The sequence below is a fragment of the Styela clava genome, chromosome 6 (genome assembly GCF_964204865.1).
Source record: "Styela clava chromosome 6, kaStyClav1.hap1.2, whole genome shotgun sequence".
NCBI classification, from domain to species: Eukaryota; Metazoa; Chordata; class Ascidiacea; order Stolidobranchia; family Styelidae; genus Styela; species Styela clava.
The window spans coordinates 20,519,366-20,539,769 of NC_135255.1; the positions used below are offsets into that span (position 1 = coordinate 20,519,366).

Consider the following 20,404-nt stretch of genomic DNA (forward strand, 5'->3'; position numbering starts at 1 on the left):
GATTGCAGACTTGCAGTGAAACGTAAAAGAAAGTTTTTCGGCGCACTTACACTAATCACAATTAGGCGTCGAATTTATCGCTCGCTTTAATTACGATAATTACTCAACGCTTTCACATCTGGTTAACAATAGCAAATACTCTCCTGATAATATTATTTATCATCTATCTATTGATTTGCAACAGACAGCCGCTAATATTCACGGCATCCCACGGCGACGACAAATAAGTAACGGCTTTTGTGTTAAGATGTGCCATCGATTGTGTTTTTGTGATACTAATCTCTCATCCTACTTTGTACGCTTTTATATTGAGATCTGCTAAAACGACTTATCGACAATTCGGTGCTTTTATACAAACTGCAGATAACTTTGACATATTGCGCTAATTGTCCTAAGCAATCTGTACATGGGCTATTCCAAGTGACATTACAGGACAATTCCAGAAATTTTTCATGTTGTTAGATGCAATATATTCATACATTTTCAGCGACATCTTTTGTTTCATTCTCCCATCAGTTGCTTTATTGAATATGGAAAAAATTGCACAAAAGTTACACCCAAGACATACTTGTGGATATGAAAAATATAGCGTGACACTACAGGACGGTAAATCCACCATGCATTAACAGTAGGCCTACATTGTGTTGTGCTGTAAATTTTTGCGATGGTACAGCATGAGCTTATAATATTTAGCTGAAGGACCCCTCTATGTGTTGCTCATTTCACCTAATGTGACACTGTAAATCCATGCCAATGATGTGCATATTGTATGTGACACTACAGGACGTGACACCACAGGACATTTTTCCACTCCGGAATAGCGGCCTCTATCATCTCTCAAAATTCTGGTAATAAATTGTTAAATGAGTGAAGAAATGTCTACAGCACTGCAAACATTTAAACTTTATTAACTCAAATTCAGTGAGTCCATTTCAAATGAAATAACTGTATCACACAATCAAACACTTTGTGTCACGAATCATCACAAAATATGTCAATTATACCAAAATTTCTACATTTTAGGCCATTTTTAAAAACCATCAAAAACCTGGGTGAAATTTTAACTTTTTCGGTGAAAGGAATGCAGTCCAATAAAATTCCAATGTTTTTTGTTGATATAAAAAATCCAAAAAAATTACTTTCACTACACTTTTACGTAATACAAGTCTCACTGGTGCCTTTTGCTCCTTACAAATCCAAATAAAAGTAGCCACTGATATCTAATGCTCTCAAGGCGTACTTCGCTGTCTAAGATATCTAAAAAATATCTTATAATCGCTCTACACGTACTTCGCTGTTGGCATTATCCAAGGCAGGGGTCACCAAACTTTTTTGACCGCGGGCCGGGTATGACTCAAATTGTGTTGAAACGGGCCGGATGAATATTTTTGTCAATGCAATACAATAAATTCACAAATGTTGGGAATATCGCAGAATATAGATCGAGAACATCCTAGGAAAAAAAATTAACAAGATTTCTATATCTAGACAACTATCCTGAGTTTAGCTGTTATCAAAACGTTGCTGTCATGAATTAGAAATGTTACAAAATCCGCGGCAAAAATTGTACGCATCACGTCTGCTAACGACTGCATGCTGCAGCTTGGAATTCCATGAAATTTTGACATAATTTAGATAAAATAAACAACTATTATCTGGTATTTGAATTTTTTCATTAACGCATAAATTTCCCAACATTCGACGCTTTTAAAAATTACGCTCCAGTTATACGTAGTGCGAATTATTGATATTGTCTATGCCTGGACACCAATAAAATTTATATGGACGTGTGTATTTCTTGTCTAACTTGATACTTACCAATTTGTATGAAGTTCGTACAATCAGAACATCGTTAATTATTACCCACAATGAACCACTGTCAAACTATCATGCACAACTCCAGCGTTTATTTGCGACGATCTTTCGGCGGTGTCAATGACCGTTGCCAGAATAAAATCCTGAAATTATCTCAATATACCATAGATGTGACGCACATCGAAAGATTAGTGATTGATATGTGTTATTTTTCCATATTTAGTACAGTTCTTATCAAAAAAGTAATACAATCATTATGGAAAAATTTGGCTGTCGGGCGGTACTAAAATTCCGACATCTCCGTTATTTCTTGACCGTTTATTCCAAACTTGGTATTGTTTTCTATTTTTACTCAGATCTTTCCACTGGAGCAGTTTTTATTTAAATCGGATGAACTTCCATTTTTTTGTAACATACCTACATGAATATCCGCATTAAAGCAGTACAAAAGTTAGTGTGGCTTTTGAAATTTGAGGAGTACGCGAGGGATTACAGTACTGTTAGCACAAAATGCACATTCGACGTTTATTTTAGCACGAAAAACAAACAGTTTCGTCGAAAGCAAGCGCCACGAGTGTACAAGTGTATCGCAGAAAACGTTACGTACTGGTAGCATTCAAAGTCGCAAAAACGAAGTTTTGTTTACAACCACGACTGAAAATCTGTCAGGGTGACAAAAGTGTATGAGCGGATGCGGAAAGGCCTATTATTACGTCACTTTTCTGCATCTTGCCGATTGGCCAATGTTACGAAATAAACAAGGACGACCATGCTCGTGAAAATTTTCCTTGGAAAAAAATTTAGCCATTTTTGCGTGTTATTGCGGACCGGATAAAATGACGCCGCGGGCCGGATAAAATGACGTCGCGGGCTGGATCCGGCCCGCGGGCCGTGGTTTGGTGACCCCTGATCCAAGGCATATAAGCGCGTATTTTCATCTATCTCGTTTGGTTCATTTGGTGAAAGAATTTTTGATAGAAAACCAAGAAACGTCCGATTTTCAGTGAATCGTTTGTATGAATGAATTTATGTCTTATTACAAAATCGCATTTAAATAAAAACGTTTTTTTTTCTTTTTTTTTAGGGGGGAGGGAGGGGCATGCCCCCACATGCTATGCCTATGATACCCGATGCAGTGTGCCGACAAGAGTCCTATCCAGGGACATCGTGTGATCGCGATAATCAGCAAACGTCTTCTTGTTTTAGTAGACGTATGCCATCATTTTTTTTTGTATTTGGCTCTTCGAAAGTTATGTATTAGATTTATGTAATTATAGACTGTAGAGCAGGGGTTCCCAGACCGAGGCCCGATTACGGCCCTCGTAACAATTTAAAATGGCCCGCCTGACCTATAACCAGGGTTACCATCTATCTAGAGCAGTGCTCTTCAACCTTTTTGTTATTGTGGAACCCCTGATATATTTTTTCGATTTTTATGGAAATTTAAATATTAAAATAAATTGGAAAAATTTAAAATAAAACACAAAATACTCTTAACACGAAATATTTGTAATTCAAATATTTCTAGCTCAACAGCGAAACAGAAAGAAGGTAAAAGCGTGAAATTCAGTGACTAGGTTGTTCTTGCATTTCCTTTGCAATCTTCTTGAATTGTCATACTCATGTCTACAATCTTTAAACAACTTCGCATGAACATGCTAAAGCAAGAAATGATTCCCCTAAAAAATAACGTTGAGCCTCTAAGGAACCCTATAAACTGAAGGAACCCCACTGCATGTATTGCGGAACCCCCGTAGAAGAGCACTGACCTAGAGTCAAAAATAAGCACGGGTGTCAAACGATTATTTTGAGGGGTATCTGACAACGGCAGAAACGCAGAATAAAATGAGAAAGAAATCATACAAAATTCTCTTCCTTACTCCAATTTTTCATCTGCACACGTTTTTTTTTATTAGAAGTCGTTTCGAGCAAGGAAAGCCATGAAATCGCAAAAAGCAATGGAGCGCCATGATATCACAGCCCCGCGCAAACATTAAAATATGAAAAGCTATATAAAGGTACACATAATACACACATAAAACTTCCAGCATTCGACATCTTCAACGGGAAACAGCAACCTAAAGGACGTCTGTGCCTAATAAGCCCATCTACTCCAAGATGTGCGTATCATATAAATTAATAAATAACATAAACACATACTTTCAAATATTACCATCACTGAGCCAAATCATTTATATTTAACGCTACCAAAATTTGCTTTAGCAGTTTTTGGTCTTTGAGATCAAGCTGTGCATTTCTTATTTCAGAGCAACTGAAGTCTAAATTTACTCTAACTTGTATAAGAGCTCTGACAGACTGTTCGCTTAAGAGAGTTTTTTTCGTTGGTCATTCGTGTTTCTAAGACAAAATAACCACGCAACTCAAAAATAAGCACCTTCCTTAGACATAAGCACAACATTACTTTATGAGACATGGGTTTAGAAAATAAGCACAAATCTTAGAAATAAGCACGATATGGTAACCCTGCTTATAACACTTTATAGTTTATGTGTTTACGTTCCAGATACCACCAATTGTTACGTCATTATCACAGATAAAGTACGTGTATAATCGTAATAATTCAAGCAAAACATAAGTATCCATTTATGCGAGGCCGCATGCCAGATTTAACCTCATTAAGCGCTATCAGTCGCAAATTACGATGCTAGGTGTATCTAAAATCAAGCTTGCAGCCTATTTTAGTGACTATTTTTTATGCCGTGTCAATGCCTCTTACGTAGTGAGATTCATACTTTTTCTGAAACGAGGGAACCTGTTTTCGGTAATTTCAATACAAAGGTGAACCCATTCTTAGAATTTTTAATCCCGCCGCGGGATTTAACGGATTTTCCAGAGCGATAATATAAAAGTCCCAGACTCAGCAGAGAATCACAAGCAAGAATCAATTTGTGATAAAAACAGTATCGCAACACTGAATACCCTGCGTGGGCATGACTGAATCAGCTTTCCCTCTCCGGGATAAATTATACGAAAATCCTACCTAATTCCAACCCTGGATTAGCAGATCACCCTTGTCGGTTCCATTACATTTGAACCCACGACAATTGCACCTGCATACTATTGCACCTATGAAGTTTATTTTTGTTTTACGGATATTTGAACCCATACTAACCCTAACCCACGAGTTTTAGCACCCGCATATAGATTGAACCCGCGAATATACACATGGGTTCAAATGTACGGTCACCTCCTTGTCCACAATTCCCAGCCCTTTAAACACGAATTAATCTATCTTGTTGGCTTTCCTCATCCCAAGATAATTAGTCACATACGCTAAACACCCTGAGCGGGCATGATTGAATAAGCTTTTTTCTTGTCAGATAAATTATAAAAAATCCTATCTTTGGTTTAGCAGAGCATATAAATCCACCATGCATGCCCAAAAAGGTGCTCCCGAAGTATGTGTACCAAGATGGCGCACAACCTGAACATAGTATGTGTACCAGGTGAGGGTTCAGGTTGTGCGCTATCTTGGTACAAATACTTCGGTAGAGCCCCCAAACAACTGAATTAACCCATACTAAACATCCGTCATATTTCCGAGGGCTTTTCTCCCCACAGAATGAATATGGAAATCTTATCCAATCCCCATCAGAGCTAAGATCTGAAGCCCGACCCGAGATTTCGGGCCGGGTCAAGTCGGGCCTGAAATGTCAATCATTACGTTCGGGTCGGGCCTGAAATGTCAATCATTACGTTCGGGTCGGGCCTGAAATGTCAATCATTTTGTTCGGGCCGGGAATGTCAATCATTTTGTTCGGGCCGGGCCTGGAATGTCAATCATTACGTTCGGGTCGGGCCTGAAATGTCAATCATTACGTTCGGGTCGGGCCTGAAATGTCAATCATTACGTTCGGGTCGGGCCTGAAATGTCAATCATTTTGTTCGGGCCGGGCCTGGAATGTCAATCATTACGTTCGGGTCGGGCCTGAAATGTCAATCATTTTGTTCGGGCCGGGCCTGGAATGTCAATCATTACGTTCGGGTCGGGCCTGAAATGTCAATCATTACGTTCGGGCCGGGCCTGGAATGTCAATCATTACGTTCGGGTCGGGCCTGAAATGTCAATCATTACATTCTGGTCAGGCTTTTCTATTGCTGACATTTTTTAAAATAAATATATGTTTATAACAAAATAGTACTAAAACTATGTGTGAATACTAAACAAAGGAATACTTGTTATGAAAGAAATAATTTGAATAAAACAGAGAAGAAGCTGTAATGGACCTTTCCGCGACCTTTGATACCCGAAAATATTCTTTCTATACTTTACCATACCCAGCTCGGGCCTGCAAATCCAGTTAATTAGTCGGGCTCGGGCCGGGTTTAATACCCACGGGCCCGGGTCGGGCCGACTCTGGAATTTTTGGGCTCGATCTTACCTCTAAACCCCATATTTATTTCATAAACAAAAAATTCAATTGTCTCAACCTTTTTATTCCCAAAATCATTTTTTATGTTTTTTATTTCCTTTTCTACGTTGCCTTCTTTTTTTCACACTTGTATCGACGACGTCATCAAATCCAATATTTCCGTCGTCATGCATGACTCGTTTCCTTTGCTGTGGTTTCGTGTCATCGAATGCGTCATCCTCGTCCATCGGATCGATTATGGCACCCATCACTGTCTTGACCTGTGAATAAAATAGATTTTTTCATTTCAAGCAGTCAGGACTACCAAATCAGCTATTACTGCACATGACCTGAAAGGGAGGAAGTCTGAAGACTTAGAACACATTTCAACTCGACATTGTGGTGCAAAATGCTTCTGGGGAATAATTAGGTATGTGCAAGAGGATTGCTGGACGTAACCCCTTGCCGCCATGCATCTAAAACCATTAACTGTTTATCTATTGTCGTACCCAAAATGAACAAGTAACGAGACAGGAGGTCGCTCTATGATTGAGCCATCTTATCGGATTTCCTCTCCCTATGGAAAAATATGAAAACCAATAATTGTCACCTCGATGAAAATTCGAATCTGATTTTATTTCAATTCTCATTTGAATTGAAGACATAGATCCAGATCCTCGTCAGTTATTTCACACAATAATACCGCTCTTACCTTGGGTTCTGTCAGCTTCCTAAATGTTGAAGCTGTATTCCATGTTTTACCTAATGGTTGCCGTATGGATCTCTCGTATTGCTCATCACTCGTAAATGGATGCGGTATCTGGAAAAATAAACAAAGACAATTAGTGGATGCAACGACCTGTTGGTTTGTGCATTGGCGAACTATGATGTTATTGTAGGAAAAAGAGGATTTAAACCCCTCGCTCACATACTCCCACCCAGGGTGCAGCCAGGATTTTGATCAAAATCGTAAATTCCCATTAACGGCGATTATGCACTCGTTAAAAGAGCTGACTTTTTTTAACGTATAATGACTTTTCTGTCACATAAAATATTCAATCTTTGACAACTATGAGTCAGCTACTGAAACCATCAGAGTAGAAAATGTCGTCCAGACTCCAATGAAAACATGACAAGCTCAGACTTTCAAGCCCAGATAGTCATCTCCAAAAAGCTAAAATTAGGACACACTATAATCCCATTCTGTATGGAGTTGAAAAGTTCAGTGGCGCGATCGCCTAACGCGGTTATCAATCAGTACCTTGTTCAGACCAAAAGCGGTAATAAGCATCGTAAAAATGTTACCTACCTGATTAATCTGATGTTTGGCAATGTAGACGTTTCTTTTCTCATTGATAATTACCGGCCCAAGATGTTGGTCCTTTCGCGGTGGGGGAGGACATGGTTTTATGAAAAACTTCTTCCGTCTTCTTTTTGAGGGTTTTAATCCGACACCCCCCCACTCCCCCCATCCTGGGAGTGTTGAATCTTCCACTTTCGGTCTAGAGTCCGCGACCATTTTTCGTTTTTCGGAAATGAATTCTGCCATTACGTCGTCATCAGCAAAAGCCTCTTGAATCGTCATTCTATTTTTATCCTCCCCAGTTGGGGAATCCCCTTCCTCATCATGGTTTTGCACTAAAGTAGGTTCTTCTGAGAATATATTTTCAGTTGGGATCGTGAATACCTTATTTGGGTCGATGTAATCTAATTTTGGGTGATTTTTCCCTTTTTTATCAGTTTTTGACAAACTTTTGGCTTTATGTAATTCCGAAAGTGTCTCAATCTCGTTTTCATTTCGTAAAACTTGTTCCAAATCCTGTAATGTCTTTCGTCTGTCTGTTGTGACATCGAGTCCTTCTGGCTCCCCCATGTGTCCTTCACTATCTTCCTCGTCCTCGGATTCTTTTGTGACTTTTTCGTCGGCTTTTCGTAAATTTTTTAGAGCCGCTTTGAAATTTTTAATGCTCTCTTCTTGGATAACTTTGTTGTCCTTGAAATATATAAAATAGAAATGCTTCAATATACAGGTCCCGTTACAATTTCAATTTTGTTATGAAGTCAGTTCTCAATATATCTTGACCTGGTTTGTTATTTTTTTAATCAGAAATTGTCCAAGTATTTTTACTTCATTTAATACATCTGTGAAGGCCAAAACAATATATGGTATCAAGAAATTCCTTTTGCAATTTAAAAAATTTTAAGATTCAATGGAAACCCTATATGATAAATTGAGCAAATTGAATCACTCATATGGCTCAAATGTATGGGTGGCTCTCAAAGGGCGAGTTGCTAAGTGCGCTGCAACAATTAAAAGAACTGTGTTATACATAACTAAAATATGATTGAATATTTACATACTGTGTTTATTATAAATGTTCTATTGCTTCTTATTTCAAAAAGACAAGAAAGAATACTTGACCTTTTGCCTTCATTCCTTAGGCCTACATGTTTCAAAACTTCAAAAGACATAAAGTACACATCAACGATCACAATATTGAGTCTTATTTCAAAGCAGCAATTTTTTTATGGAACTCCGCCTTGAGTTTTTTTACTGATATTTTGGCGCCGCAGTACAAAAAAGTTTGGGAACCGCTGGATTGAAGGTCAAATAGCTAGTATGGCGGCCACTAGGGCTGGGAATTTCAGGGGAAACACTTTCACGAAATCGACCAAAAACTGATTCTGAATTTATCATTGTAAATTTTGATTATCAGCAAGACAGCAACCTTGGTACCATTATTTTTTACAATTATCGAGTCCTTACCCACACAGTTAGTAATATTTTTTTGAATTAAACGCCGCAAGAGATAAATTAGAGATGACATAATCATATTTGACGAAAATGTACGGTATTAAGATGATTTGTACCTGAGATGTCAGGTAACGGTTAAAATAAATCATAACCGTTAACCATCTGAAATCGGTTAACCGGTTAACCATTTCCAGCCCTAGCGGCCACAGCTTTGCCGAGTGCCATATGAAGGTATTCTCTTATATAATGATGGGATTTACATATTTATCTAAAGAAGAAGAACAACCAATAAGACGACTGAATCATATGACGAACCACGGCCTCTCTTCGGCCCACGTGCCAGGTATAGGCATATTAGTATCCACAACCCTGTTTACAATAATATTGAAGGCGACAACTGATTAGGGCATACCTGTTCCATGTTTGAATCCTCCTCATCAGAATCTTCTTCCAACATTTTCTTCAACTTCTTTCTGCTTTTGATTTCTTTTAACTCTTCCTGAAACAAAAATCCACCAGTGAAAATTCAAACTCGTCTTACGACTTTCCAACGAAACTCTGTGCATTGAGGCTTCATGATATGGTAGGCTTCCTTTGTGTAGATATATATGAGCATTTCTCTTTTGTTAAAATTAAGCAAGGTAGCGTGTGATGTAGCAGGCAGGTTTCCTAGCACAGGGTTTCTCAAAGTAAGGTTCGCGACCCCTGAGCGTCTGTGATGACTGCACAGAGGGGTCCGCATCGATATGAAAAGCGTCTTTAATGATTGATTTCAACCAAAATGCCAAATATCTTTTTGATTGAGCGTTACTTACGAATATTAATTGTTATAAGCAAAGCAACTAAAACATTATTGCCTTTTGCAACGGCGATATGTGAGGCAGCATTTCAGCTCTTATCAATAAGATGACAAGATACAGGTTGAGGAGTCGCCTCATCCATCACATGATTGAAGTTTTCGTTGTCGTTTTCGCAGTGGTATAAATACAATATTGTCCTTATTCACTAGACAAAGATAATTGGTACGGCACATGATAGGGGGTCCGACTAAACTAAGATTCACAAATGGGGATCCACGGCCCTGAAAGTTTTGGCAACCCTGCCCTCGCAGATAACATATTATATCCACCACCTATAGTTAACATCAGCGCTCGACTCATCTTAAATTTTTGGACATGAGTTGGCGCTCCAGAAGTATGTGAACCAAGATGGCGGACACCTCAACATAATATGTGTACCAGGTTAGGGTTAGGCGACAATTTTATTCCAATTTTCTTATTTTAGTTCTATTACGAGTTCGGGGACTAACCAAGTGACTCCCGTAGTATTTGTACCTGAAATTATGGCCTAAACCCAACCTGATACACATATTACGTTCCGGTGTCCGCCATCTTGGTGCACATACTTCAGGAGCACCCATGAGTCACCATTTATGGGAGACACAAAGTCATTCGAGACATCAAAATGAAATGTCTTGGATTTGTTGTCAATCGAGCGCCAGTGACACTTAACAAGTGATTGATTCAACGGCTCTCCAGAAGTGTGAGTACCAATATGAACAAGTTTTGTTCGCCTACTTTACATCAAGTTGTGTAAAGGGACTGAAACCTATGGGCAGGAGGTGTATTGACTAACACAAACAGTCCCCAAACTCGTAATAGAACTAAAATAAGGAAAAGCGTAATAAAATTATGGCCTAACCCTAACCTGATACACACACTACGGGAGTACCAATTCAACACAGATGACTTGTGACATGACTTGACTCAGTGCCTAGAGATTTCTAACCAAAACATACCTTTAATTCTTCTTCCTCATTTTCTGATGAGTCATTATCAGATTCTTGTTTTTGCTTAGTCACCTTTTCTAATCCTAGAATAGCAGATTTACTCTTTGTATATAATCTATTTCCAGGTGAAAGGTCCTCTGTGCCCTGCAAAATGAAGAAATGTATGAATAATTAGTAACAAAGTGATTCTTCAGTAATTTTGTGATTCCATGTGAATATCCTTTTGAGTTTTTATGACATAATAATATACCTCAAATTTAATTTGTCATTAACATTTGTCAGTTGTATGCAGTTTGCCAACGATATCACAGAGCGCACCGCGCGTTATATCACTGACATGGGCGAACTACGGCCTGTGGGCCAAACCCGACCCGTTGAGCCCGTCGGATGGTGCCACAACTAAACTAAAACCGAAGTTTGATGTTCAATCTAAGAAAACTGCTCAGGTAATTTGTTGAAATTGCGATTAAATTCAGTTCGAACAAAAAGGCTTTTCCGGTTTCGTTTTTGTAACACTGTAAATATTGTTCATAAAATGGAACTTTTACGTCACACTTACTAGGTGGTCCAAAACCTTGCCTACCCCTGGTATAACTATACTTTTGTTATTGTGGATAAATATTTGAAATGAAAAACCGACAACTGAAAACGCTTATTCGGTGTTCCGTAAAATTTTGTGATATAAAAAGTGTCCCGCGTTTCAAGAATGGTTGAAAATCTCTGCAATATTTACCTTACTCCCCTCATCAATATTGTTCTCATCATTCAGTTTCTCTGCCTTCCCTTGCCTCAACCACGGATTATCTTTTGGCAAATATATTGTCTGCATTGATGCTGTCGGCGATACGAGAGTGCTCAGATCTGCGGACAAAAATAAAGTGTTGTTAGTCATTTAGGAATTGTTGCCTCTTTTGGCAAACAATTTGGTACTGTTCGTCGTTCACGGGCCAAAATTAAAGGTTGCAAGTCATTGGCGGGACGCACATATTGTTAGAAAGTTAAAAACCGAAGGAATAGCCAATGAATCACATTTTTCACAAAGATTTCAGTTAAATTTCATGCAGCGCGCGAAAACAATTGAATATTTTCTGCGCCATTAAACCATTTGCACTCACCATCAACTTGTTTACGTTCTGTTGCCATTTGTCTAATTATAATCAATTAATAGGCTCATTAAACGAGTAATTGTGAATTATATACTTGTTAGGTTATAATACAATTTAGTGTCTCAAAACAAATTCTGTTCTGTGAAGAATATAATCGTCAATACAGTTGTTTTGTTACTATAATTCAGTGAAGCGTCGCGGACCGAATTATATTGTTTCGTGAGCCGGATCTGGCCCGCGGGCTATAGTTTGCCGACCCCTGGTGTAAGACATTGGCAAAGACAGTTCTGAAAGAAAGACCTGAGTTCTCCCAAATACCACTCACCATTATTTTTTTCATCCTGATCCTCCTCCTCATCAGAATCCTCAATCTTTGTTAAATTCTTCTGGACGAGCTCTGAATGAAGTTTTCTTTGATCCCCGAGTTGTACTTTGGTCATTTCATCGTACTTCGCCATCAACATTCGGTTCTTTGCCCATTTGCTGCCTTGTCTGATTAAAAAAAATATTCAGGTTATGCCCACTCACTAAGAAGTAAAGAAAACTCGTCTTTACGTAAGGCTACAGTTGATCACTGCAGTGTACAAATACACAGACTACAAATTAGAGCTGTTATGAACATAGAGATGCTCAAATATATGTACACAAAGTCCAAAACCAAGTAGTATAGGAATGCAATCTGTCACAGTAGACTACCGGTACTGCAGTCTTCGCAACAATCGCCAAAGGTGCACAATTCTCAATAACGTCATAGCACACAAAAAAGAATCTCATGAAAAATATCTCGCTCTCACAGAAAGTTTCGAAATGAATAAAAGCAATAGCTTTCTAGTGAAAAAAATACAATCTTTGACTTGCTGAAAATTTTAAAACTATTGGTTCTTTTTTCATAACGATAAGAAGAAAAATACAAACAAAAATATTTTTTTTTTAAATTAAATGAATAGCCCATGAATAATGTTTACTTATGCCTCAAAACAAGACTTTATTCAGCTAAAAGTAACTCTCCCTCCCCAAATATATAAAAATAATAACTTATGAATGGGTATTCACCTATGCCTCAAAACAGCTCTTTCCTCTGCTCTCGTTTTTTCAGCGTATTTCAGTTTTTCAGCTGCTTTTACAGGATCTTTTCTTTGAAGTTCTTCAAATTCTGTTACTGATTTCTTTTCCTTCTGTTTCCGAATTATCCTGAAATATAATTTGAATATTGATACTTGATAGTTGGATTTATCACCTTTAAACTAAACATAATGCGTGATGGCCTAGAGCAGTGGTTCCAAACCTTTTTAGCTCATGGCCGCCAGATTATGCCCCCCCAACCCAAATCCCCATTGTTTACCATTCCAATGGTATTGATAGTGTTATTTTGATTGGTAAATTCCAAATCCCATTATTTTCAAACAATTCATGCTCAACAAAGTGAAAACACCCTGTGAAATAACCTTATCAAGCAATGAAACTAAGAAGGAGAGTTTTCTTGTGGTAGGAAGTTTCACGGTTGGGAGCCACTGGTCAGTCCCATGACACCAAGGGGGTCGTGCTGAGCGTTTGGAATACGCACAACGTCGCATTTCTGATTACCCTGTGTAGGTTCGAATCCCATGCAGGAATGATTATGTATGAGAGAATTGCTGGACTCCTCAACACCGCAGGGTGGTTCATGTAACCGCTTGTTCTTCCACCATCAAGTCCATGCTTTGACATGGTAACCGGACCAGAAACGTTCGTTCGCTATATTATTAATCCGTCTTATCGACTTTCCTTATCCCCCCGAACAAATATGTAAATCCCATCCTAATAAGTTAGGTAGGAAATGATTCCAGTTCTCTCAAATATTAAGTAAATCGGAAACTAAAAAATGTACATAGGTACCTCAAATGCCTTCTGCTTTTTATTTTTCCTAATCTTCTATTCTTAGCCTCATGGTATGAGAGTAGCGCTCGATGTTTTTGTAGTTCCGCACGTCTACGACGGGCTTCCTGAATTCCGATTGATTTCAAGGCTTCTTCCTCTGCAACAGAAAGTCCGTTTTCCGATCTCTCTTCGTATTTGTTACCCTGAAGAAATTTTTTTATACTCAAGTTAAAAAAATGGTATGCACTTAGATCAGGGGTGAGCAAATTACAGCCCAGGCCGCATCCATCCGACCGAAGTGTTTCATCAGGCTCACTTGTGTCTGCTGGAAATATGACTCTGATTTTTAAGGATATAAATTTCCGTTGAGGATATAGATCAGGGTGGTCCAAACCCAGGCCCGCGGGCCACATGTGGCCCGCCGCTTCATCTGTGGCCCGCGTCACATTCGGAAAGTAATCAAAAAATCGCATTTCGTGTTGTTTTGTCATAAAATTAATCAGAAAAATCTTTTGACATATTGTCATCACTAATGTCACTGAATTAAATAGTGTTATGGCTAGTTGGGGAAACTAGCGAAGTTTAGTGATGTGCTTGGCAGTCTAAATTGTTATCTGGCTTTCTAACTTTTTGGTCAGGAATATATGCTAACAATATAGGCATCAGAGAAAACTAAAAATCGAATGCGGCTACTATTAGCCTAGAATGGCTATGCCTGATAACTATGTGTTTGCACAATAAAACTGTTTGTTTTGTATTGCACTGTTTACCTATTTTTGGCACTATTGTGGCCCGCGAACAATGCAAAAATAATTTTGTGGCCCGCGGAGCCGACAACTTTGGACCACCCTGATATAGATGAAAATAACGCCATAATGACCCCAATCGTTACACTGTGCATCTTTTTATTATTTAAACGTTGGCGGTTGGACTATTCAAACTGGAAAGAACGGAAAGTTTTCTTGTAAAGTAAAATCAGTTCTACATCTGGCATTGTGACCCTCTGAAACTGCTATGTGGCCCCTGATTGGAAACCGCTGGTTTAAGCAATTACTGTTTATCTTCATTTTTAGGCATTTTTAATTTCAACCTTTTATTTTAGGGAATAATAGCGCGCAGGGTGGCGCTAACGCGCAATAAACGAAAGATGGGTTGTTGCGTTTTAACAAGGGTGTCTAAAATCTAAACGCACAATAAATGCCGTAGTGTAGCGCTAACGCGCAATAAACGAAAAATGGGTTGTTGCGTTTTAACAAGGGTGTCTAAAATCTAAACGCACAATAAATACGCGCGGTGTAGCGCTAACGCGCAATAAAGGAAAGATGGGTTGTTGCGTTTTAACAAGGGTGTCTAAAATCTGAACGTACAATAATAGCGCGCAGGGTAGCGCTAACGCACAATAAGGGAAAGATGGGTTGTTGCGTTTTAACAAGGGTGTCTAAAATCTGAACGCACAATAATAGCGCGCAGGGTAGCGCTAACGCACAATAAAGGAAAGATGGGTTGTTGCGTTTTAACAAGGGTGTCTAAAATCTGAACGCACAATAATAGCGTGCAGAGTATTCCCTACTCAAAAAAGTAAATTTTTATTAAGTCATTATAAATTCTACAAACATATTCATGATTATAAATGATTAGTTGAGTCACGTTTATCAACATTATAAGAATAAAGTAATCAATAATATCATATTTCATCATATAAACCGTGATTAATAAAAATACCACTGAGCTGTGTGATTATTACGACAGATTTTTATGAATAAATCAAGACTAATTAACAGTTATAACTTAAAATTTTCATGTTCTAGGAGGTCGGAAGACTCAAATTTTGATTAAACATCCATTATATTTGATATTTTTAATATTTGAATTTAAGAATAATTCAGAAAAGTTTTATTATAAAAAAGTATACTTTTAATAAGCAATTGAAGCGTCACAGTATAATCTAAAACCAATTTGCCATTCTTGTGACATAAATTATACTTTCGGTGCGTTTCAATCGGTCAAAAAAAAAGGAAAAAGGCCACTCAATTAAATGAGACCCAGTTCAGGTTTTCCTTCCTAATTTCATGCCATGTATCAATCATTTTAATATTTTGTTACTGTGTGTTGTTTTTTTATATGTTTTGTGGGCATGTTGTAGGAATGCAAATTGCGTTGGATATTTACTATGGTAATTACTTATCGATTTTAATCGTTAAGTATGTTGATAGGTATTTGTCTGTTTATATGTATGTTTGTCTGTCTGTCTGTTTGTCTGTTAGATGCACGCGATATCTCACGAAAGTGAAATTGAATATACTCCAATTTTGCATGTGCATTCATCATATCTCGTACCAGAAGCCTATTGATTTTGGATGAATTATGTCGTATAATTAGCGAGTTAATAATTGATTAGTGATGGGACACAAGGTGTCACTATGGAGTAAGAGCGCTGTTTTGGGGGATCCCCTAACTATCTATCGATAAGTCTTCGGTCTCTGACCGATATTCTCGTTTATTATTTTGAAAAACGTGGAGCTGTTTTTCTCAGATCTCACAATTTTCATTGCGAGAAAGATCCCATTTTTTTTCCGTTCCATGAGGTCATTTTATTTGGTGTTACCAACCCGCAGGGGTAACAAGATTGGGAACCACTGACCTAAAATAGCGTCGTTAATTTCTGAAAACAGTAAAAATAAAGAATAAATCAAAACATTGGTCATCGTAAATTTTATTCATTTTCAAATTCAAATCATTTAAAATCTGAATGAGCAAAAAGGCCTTTTTTGATGAAAGCTGTAAACCAAAGTAGAAAACTAATCAATAACCACTGTTCATCATGACTTTCCGTGCATTTTTAAATTTTACTTTATTCCAGATAATGTAAGAAGTCTCGACTCTTAAGCCCTACATCAGTGTTTACTATTGGCGAACCTCATTGTGATAACCGCGAGGCAGTTTAGCAGTTATCTTTTTTTTAGAAACTGCAGAATTGCCTTTTTTCGTTTTTGAAGCGAAACATTTTAAAAGTTGACAAATAATTTGTGTGCAGATAATTTTGTAACCCATTTCTATATCTCTTCAGAATAGCAAATGTGAATAATCGAAGGCTCGTACATTTAGTAATATTCATTATTATAAATGATTAGTTGAGTCACGTTTAGTAACAGCAAACGAACGAGTAACTCGTGATATCATTTTTCATCACATAAACCATGATTAATATAACATTGAGCTGTGTGATAAGAGTGTAAGAGTGGGACATCACCATGTGTGGCAAAAATTTATGAACGCCGTGCATATTAGAAAAGCATATGGATATGGAAATTTCTGGACAATACCCTTGTCTCCCGCATATTCAAACTCAGATGAAAAAGAAATATAATATTTTAAAAAAGGAATGGCGGAACTTCCTGAAAGACAGCCAATCACAACAAAATATGAATAACCTATGACCCTATTGTTACAATAATATTTGTATTCTATTCCCTTTTATCTAAAAAGTAACAGCTTTGATATCTATTCCATAAGATATGAAAACTGATAAGATGACTTGTGTCAAGATAGTGGCTTATTCCGTATTGGCCATCTCTTAGAGCAGGGTGGTCCAAGGTTGTCGGCTCCGCAGGCCACAAATATTTTTTTATTGTTCGCGCTAATAGAATTCGCATTAGATTTTTAGTTTTCTATGGTGCCTATATTATTGTTAGCATATCGACGCATGAAATCCAAATTGGGCTAAGTCCATTTTTCTAGTTTTGAGAAAAACACAAAAAACGTTTTTTTTTTGTTTCTTTTTTTTATTTCTCTAATACCTTACATCGAGGATGTCTAGTTTTTATGGTCCACCAAAGTTACAATGAAGGCCATATTTAGATGGTATAAAAAAATTTGTGCTCCGCCCCAATTTTTTTTTTTTTTTTTTTTTTGGACTTAACCCTTTTTGGCTCTCAATTTTCTGGACCAGAAACAATTTTATTGGACTTAGGGCCCCTTTATTATGTTATTATAGAGGCTGGTATGGACTTAGCGCTTTGTATTATATTTTTTGAGAGGAGCTATGTCCAAAAAACGGACTTAGCCTCAACTTACAATGCAGTTATCCAGAGCTAAGTCCACTATAGTAGACACAGCTCTGTTTAGTTCTCAAATGCCCTAAAAAAATCAGGGTTATGTCCATAGCTGTCTTGAGATCTAGTGCACCTAGAGATAAGGCAAATAGACCAAAATGTAGAGCTAAGTCCAGGAAAATCAGCAATTGAAAAATGTCATTTTTTGGAAAAGTGAACTTAGCACTGTTTGGTTTTGAGGTGTCGAATTATATTCCCGACCAAAAAGATAGAAAGCCAGATATTAATTTAGACTGTCAAGCACATCATCCAACTTCGCTATTTGCCTCGGCTAGCCGTAAAACTAGTCAATTCAGTGACATTAGTGATGTAACAATATGTCAAAAGATTTTTCTGGGCAATTTTATTACGAAACAACACGAAATGCGATTTTTTGATTACGCTCCGAATGTGACGCGGGGCACAGATAATGAAGCGGCGGGCCACATGTGGCCCTCGGGCCTGGGTTTGGACCACCCTGTCCTAGAGCAGGGGTGTGTAACCTTTAATACAGGAGGTGCAGATAGAATTAACTGGGTGAAACCGTGGGTCGCACCTTTATTTAACATTTCTAGTAGGCTCAGTAGTTACAGAAACGAAAATTTTGAATATTGATCTTGTGACAAACGTTGTCTGCATAAGCTAGCTGTTAGGGCATTGTAAAGTCATAGATAATAAATTGGACTTCGGTATAGGCTTCACAACGTATATTAAATTACTCGCTCGTACCAAATTAAATTAAAAAATTGTTTCCAAATTGGCGCTTCTCATCGGGTCGCACAATCGTTCCGTGGGGGCCACAATTTTGCTGTGGGCAGCAGGTTGCACAGCCCTGTCTTGAAGAGTTTCAACCATAATATAACCTACCTTTAACAAAGCATATATCTGTTGTTCCAATGGAGTTTTTGGTTTGAACTTCTGAACAAAATCGTCAACGGTGTTAAGATGTAAATTTTCATGCTTAAGCGGGAATGATAATTGTTCTGAGTTGCGATTTCGTTTCACGATGTCGTCCCACCGAGAAACTTTTTCCGACGTCTGATCATACGCTGCATCTCTCTCCACCCGGTCTGCAGCCACTTTCGGTAACAAGGGGGCTAATTGGGTATTTGAGTTTTCAACTTTGGAGAGACCTTTTTTCAATAAATTAACGTTCACTGTTTCTTTTAAACTTTTTATAAGGTCATGAGCTTTGACTTTTGAACCCGCATTCAAAGAATAAATTGAAACATCATTAGTTGCTTCTGAACGCTGCTCATTTTTCAATTTTTTCTCGTCACTTTTGGATTCGATACCCAGCGAGTTAAGAAGATTATTATGCCTTTCTGCTTCATCGCCACTGTCGTTTTCTTCATCTGTAAACTCTCTCTCTTTTTCGTTGCTCTCAAATTTCTCGAGAGCATCCAAAGAATCCATGATTGTAATTATGATTGAAGACCGATAATTAGTAAATGATTTAACTAGATACAAGAAAAAGATTGAAAATTAATAGATGATTCACCACAGAATTCAATATTAACATGAAGAACATTAAAAAGCAAAGAATTATTCACAGAATAGAGCAATAAGCAAAGTCTAAATAGATTAATATAATACAACAATATATAACATTTAAACTGATAACTAATCATTGAACAATACATATATTTATATCGGCGCAACATGCAGATAATTATAAATAGTTTTTCATTACATATGTGATTACTTGATAAAAGACTTTGTTCCAGACGTCTCGTCCAGGGGTGTAGCCAGCGGAGCGGTTTTGAACGTTGGAACCCCCGTTTTAAAATGCAAAAACGCTTTCTCTTACGACCTAACTTGGCAATTATAAATTTTAGAATCCGTCCATTTGACAATTCCTGGCTGCGCCCCTAGTTTCGTCCCACAAACTTTTCCGACATTAAATTTGAGTTATCATTTTTTGAAATATTTTTATGGATATTTATTCATAGCACAAGCGCCATATATTGTTTGCCTGCCGGCAATACAACTATAACTGTGACCAAATAAATATATAAATTTACATGCATTTGTACGGTACCAAAATCTGGTCTGACATATGATGAATGCACATGCAAAACCTGGAGCAGATTCAATCTCGCTTTCGTGAGATATTGCGTGTATCTAACAGACAGACAAATACCTATCAACATACTTACCGATTAAAATCGATAAGTAATGATAACTCAAACCATCTTATGCTGCTTTAAGGTCGGAAAAGTCTGTGAGACAGAAAGTGCGTGAATCTGATTACACTGCCTAGATTTGCAAGATCAAACCAAGAACGACCAAAAATCATTAATAATCATCTATTCTAAAATTTGAAAAAAAAATATCAATATTTCTTCGACTTCAATGTACATTTAAAGAAAATTCATAACGGGAGTCTTACCAGAATGACTGAATGTAGCTCATAAAATAGAGCGTGCTTGGCATGACAATCATTACCCATATATCCTCGCATATAAGCCAAGTTGAAAACTAAAAATGCAGCATATACATGCATAACTCTGATCGCACTATATAAAATTTAACTTATACGACTTAACACAAAATTTCACTAATTCCTTTCTGTCCCCATTTGCTTTGATAGGTGCGTACAACGTGTTATGATTTGT

The 20,404-nt window shown here is 37.6% G+C and overlaps 1 protein-coding gene across 1 annotated transcript; it reads right to left on the minus strand.

Moving 5' to 3' along the window:
* Nucleotides 1-6,252: 6,252 nt before the first annotated feature.
* Nucleotides 6,253-19,306, minus strand: LOC120330692 (U3 small nucleolar RNA-associated protein 14 homolog A-like). Its single transcript, XM_039397582.2, has 10 exons — nt 18,654-19,306; nt 13,714-13,898; nt 12,892-13,029; nt 12,164-12,330; nt 11,466-11,593; nt 10,742-10,876; nt 9,356-9,442; nt 7,498-8,181; nt 6,901-7,008; nt 6,253-6,469 (listed from the first exon to the last, which is right to left on the minus strand). Exons 1-10 carry the CDS (start codon nt 19,200-19,202, stop codon nt 6,284-6,286), a joined length of 2,367 nt encoding a protein of 788 aa, XP_039253516.2. The 5' UTR covers nt 19,203-19,306; the 3' UTR covers nt 6,253-6,283.
* Between the last annotated feature and the right edge of the window lie 1,098 nt (nt 19,307-20,404).

Bases quoted from the DNA above. Each gene is read 5' to 3' on its own strand.
- LOC120330692 (XM_039397582.2), bottom strand. From the start codon at position 19,202: ATGGATTCTTTGGATGCTCTCGAGAAATTTGAGAGCAACGAAAAAGAG. The intron at 12,331-12,891 runs GTGAATACCCAT...TTTTTTAATCAG, and splicing joins AGAGCTGTTTTGAGGCATAG to ACAAGGCAGCAAATGGGCAA. The intron at 11,594-12,163 runs GTGAGTGGTATT...TTTTGTCCGCAG, and splicing joins TCAGGATGAAAAAAATAATG to ATCTGAGCACTCTCGTATCG.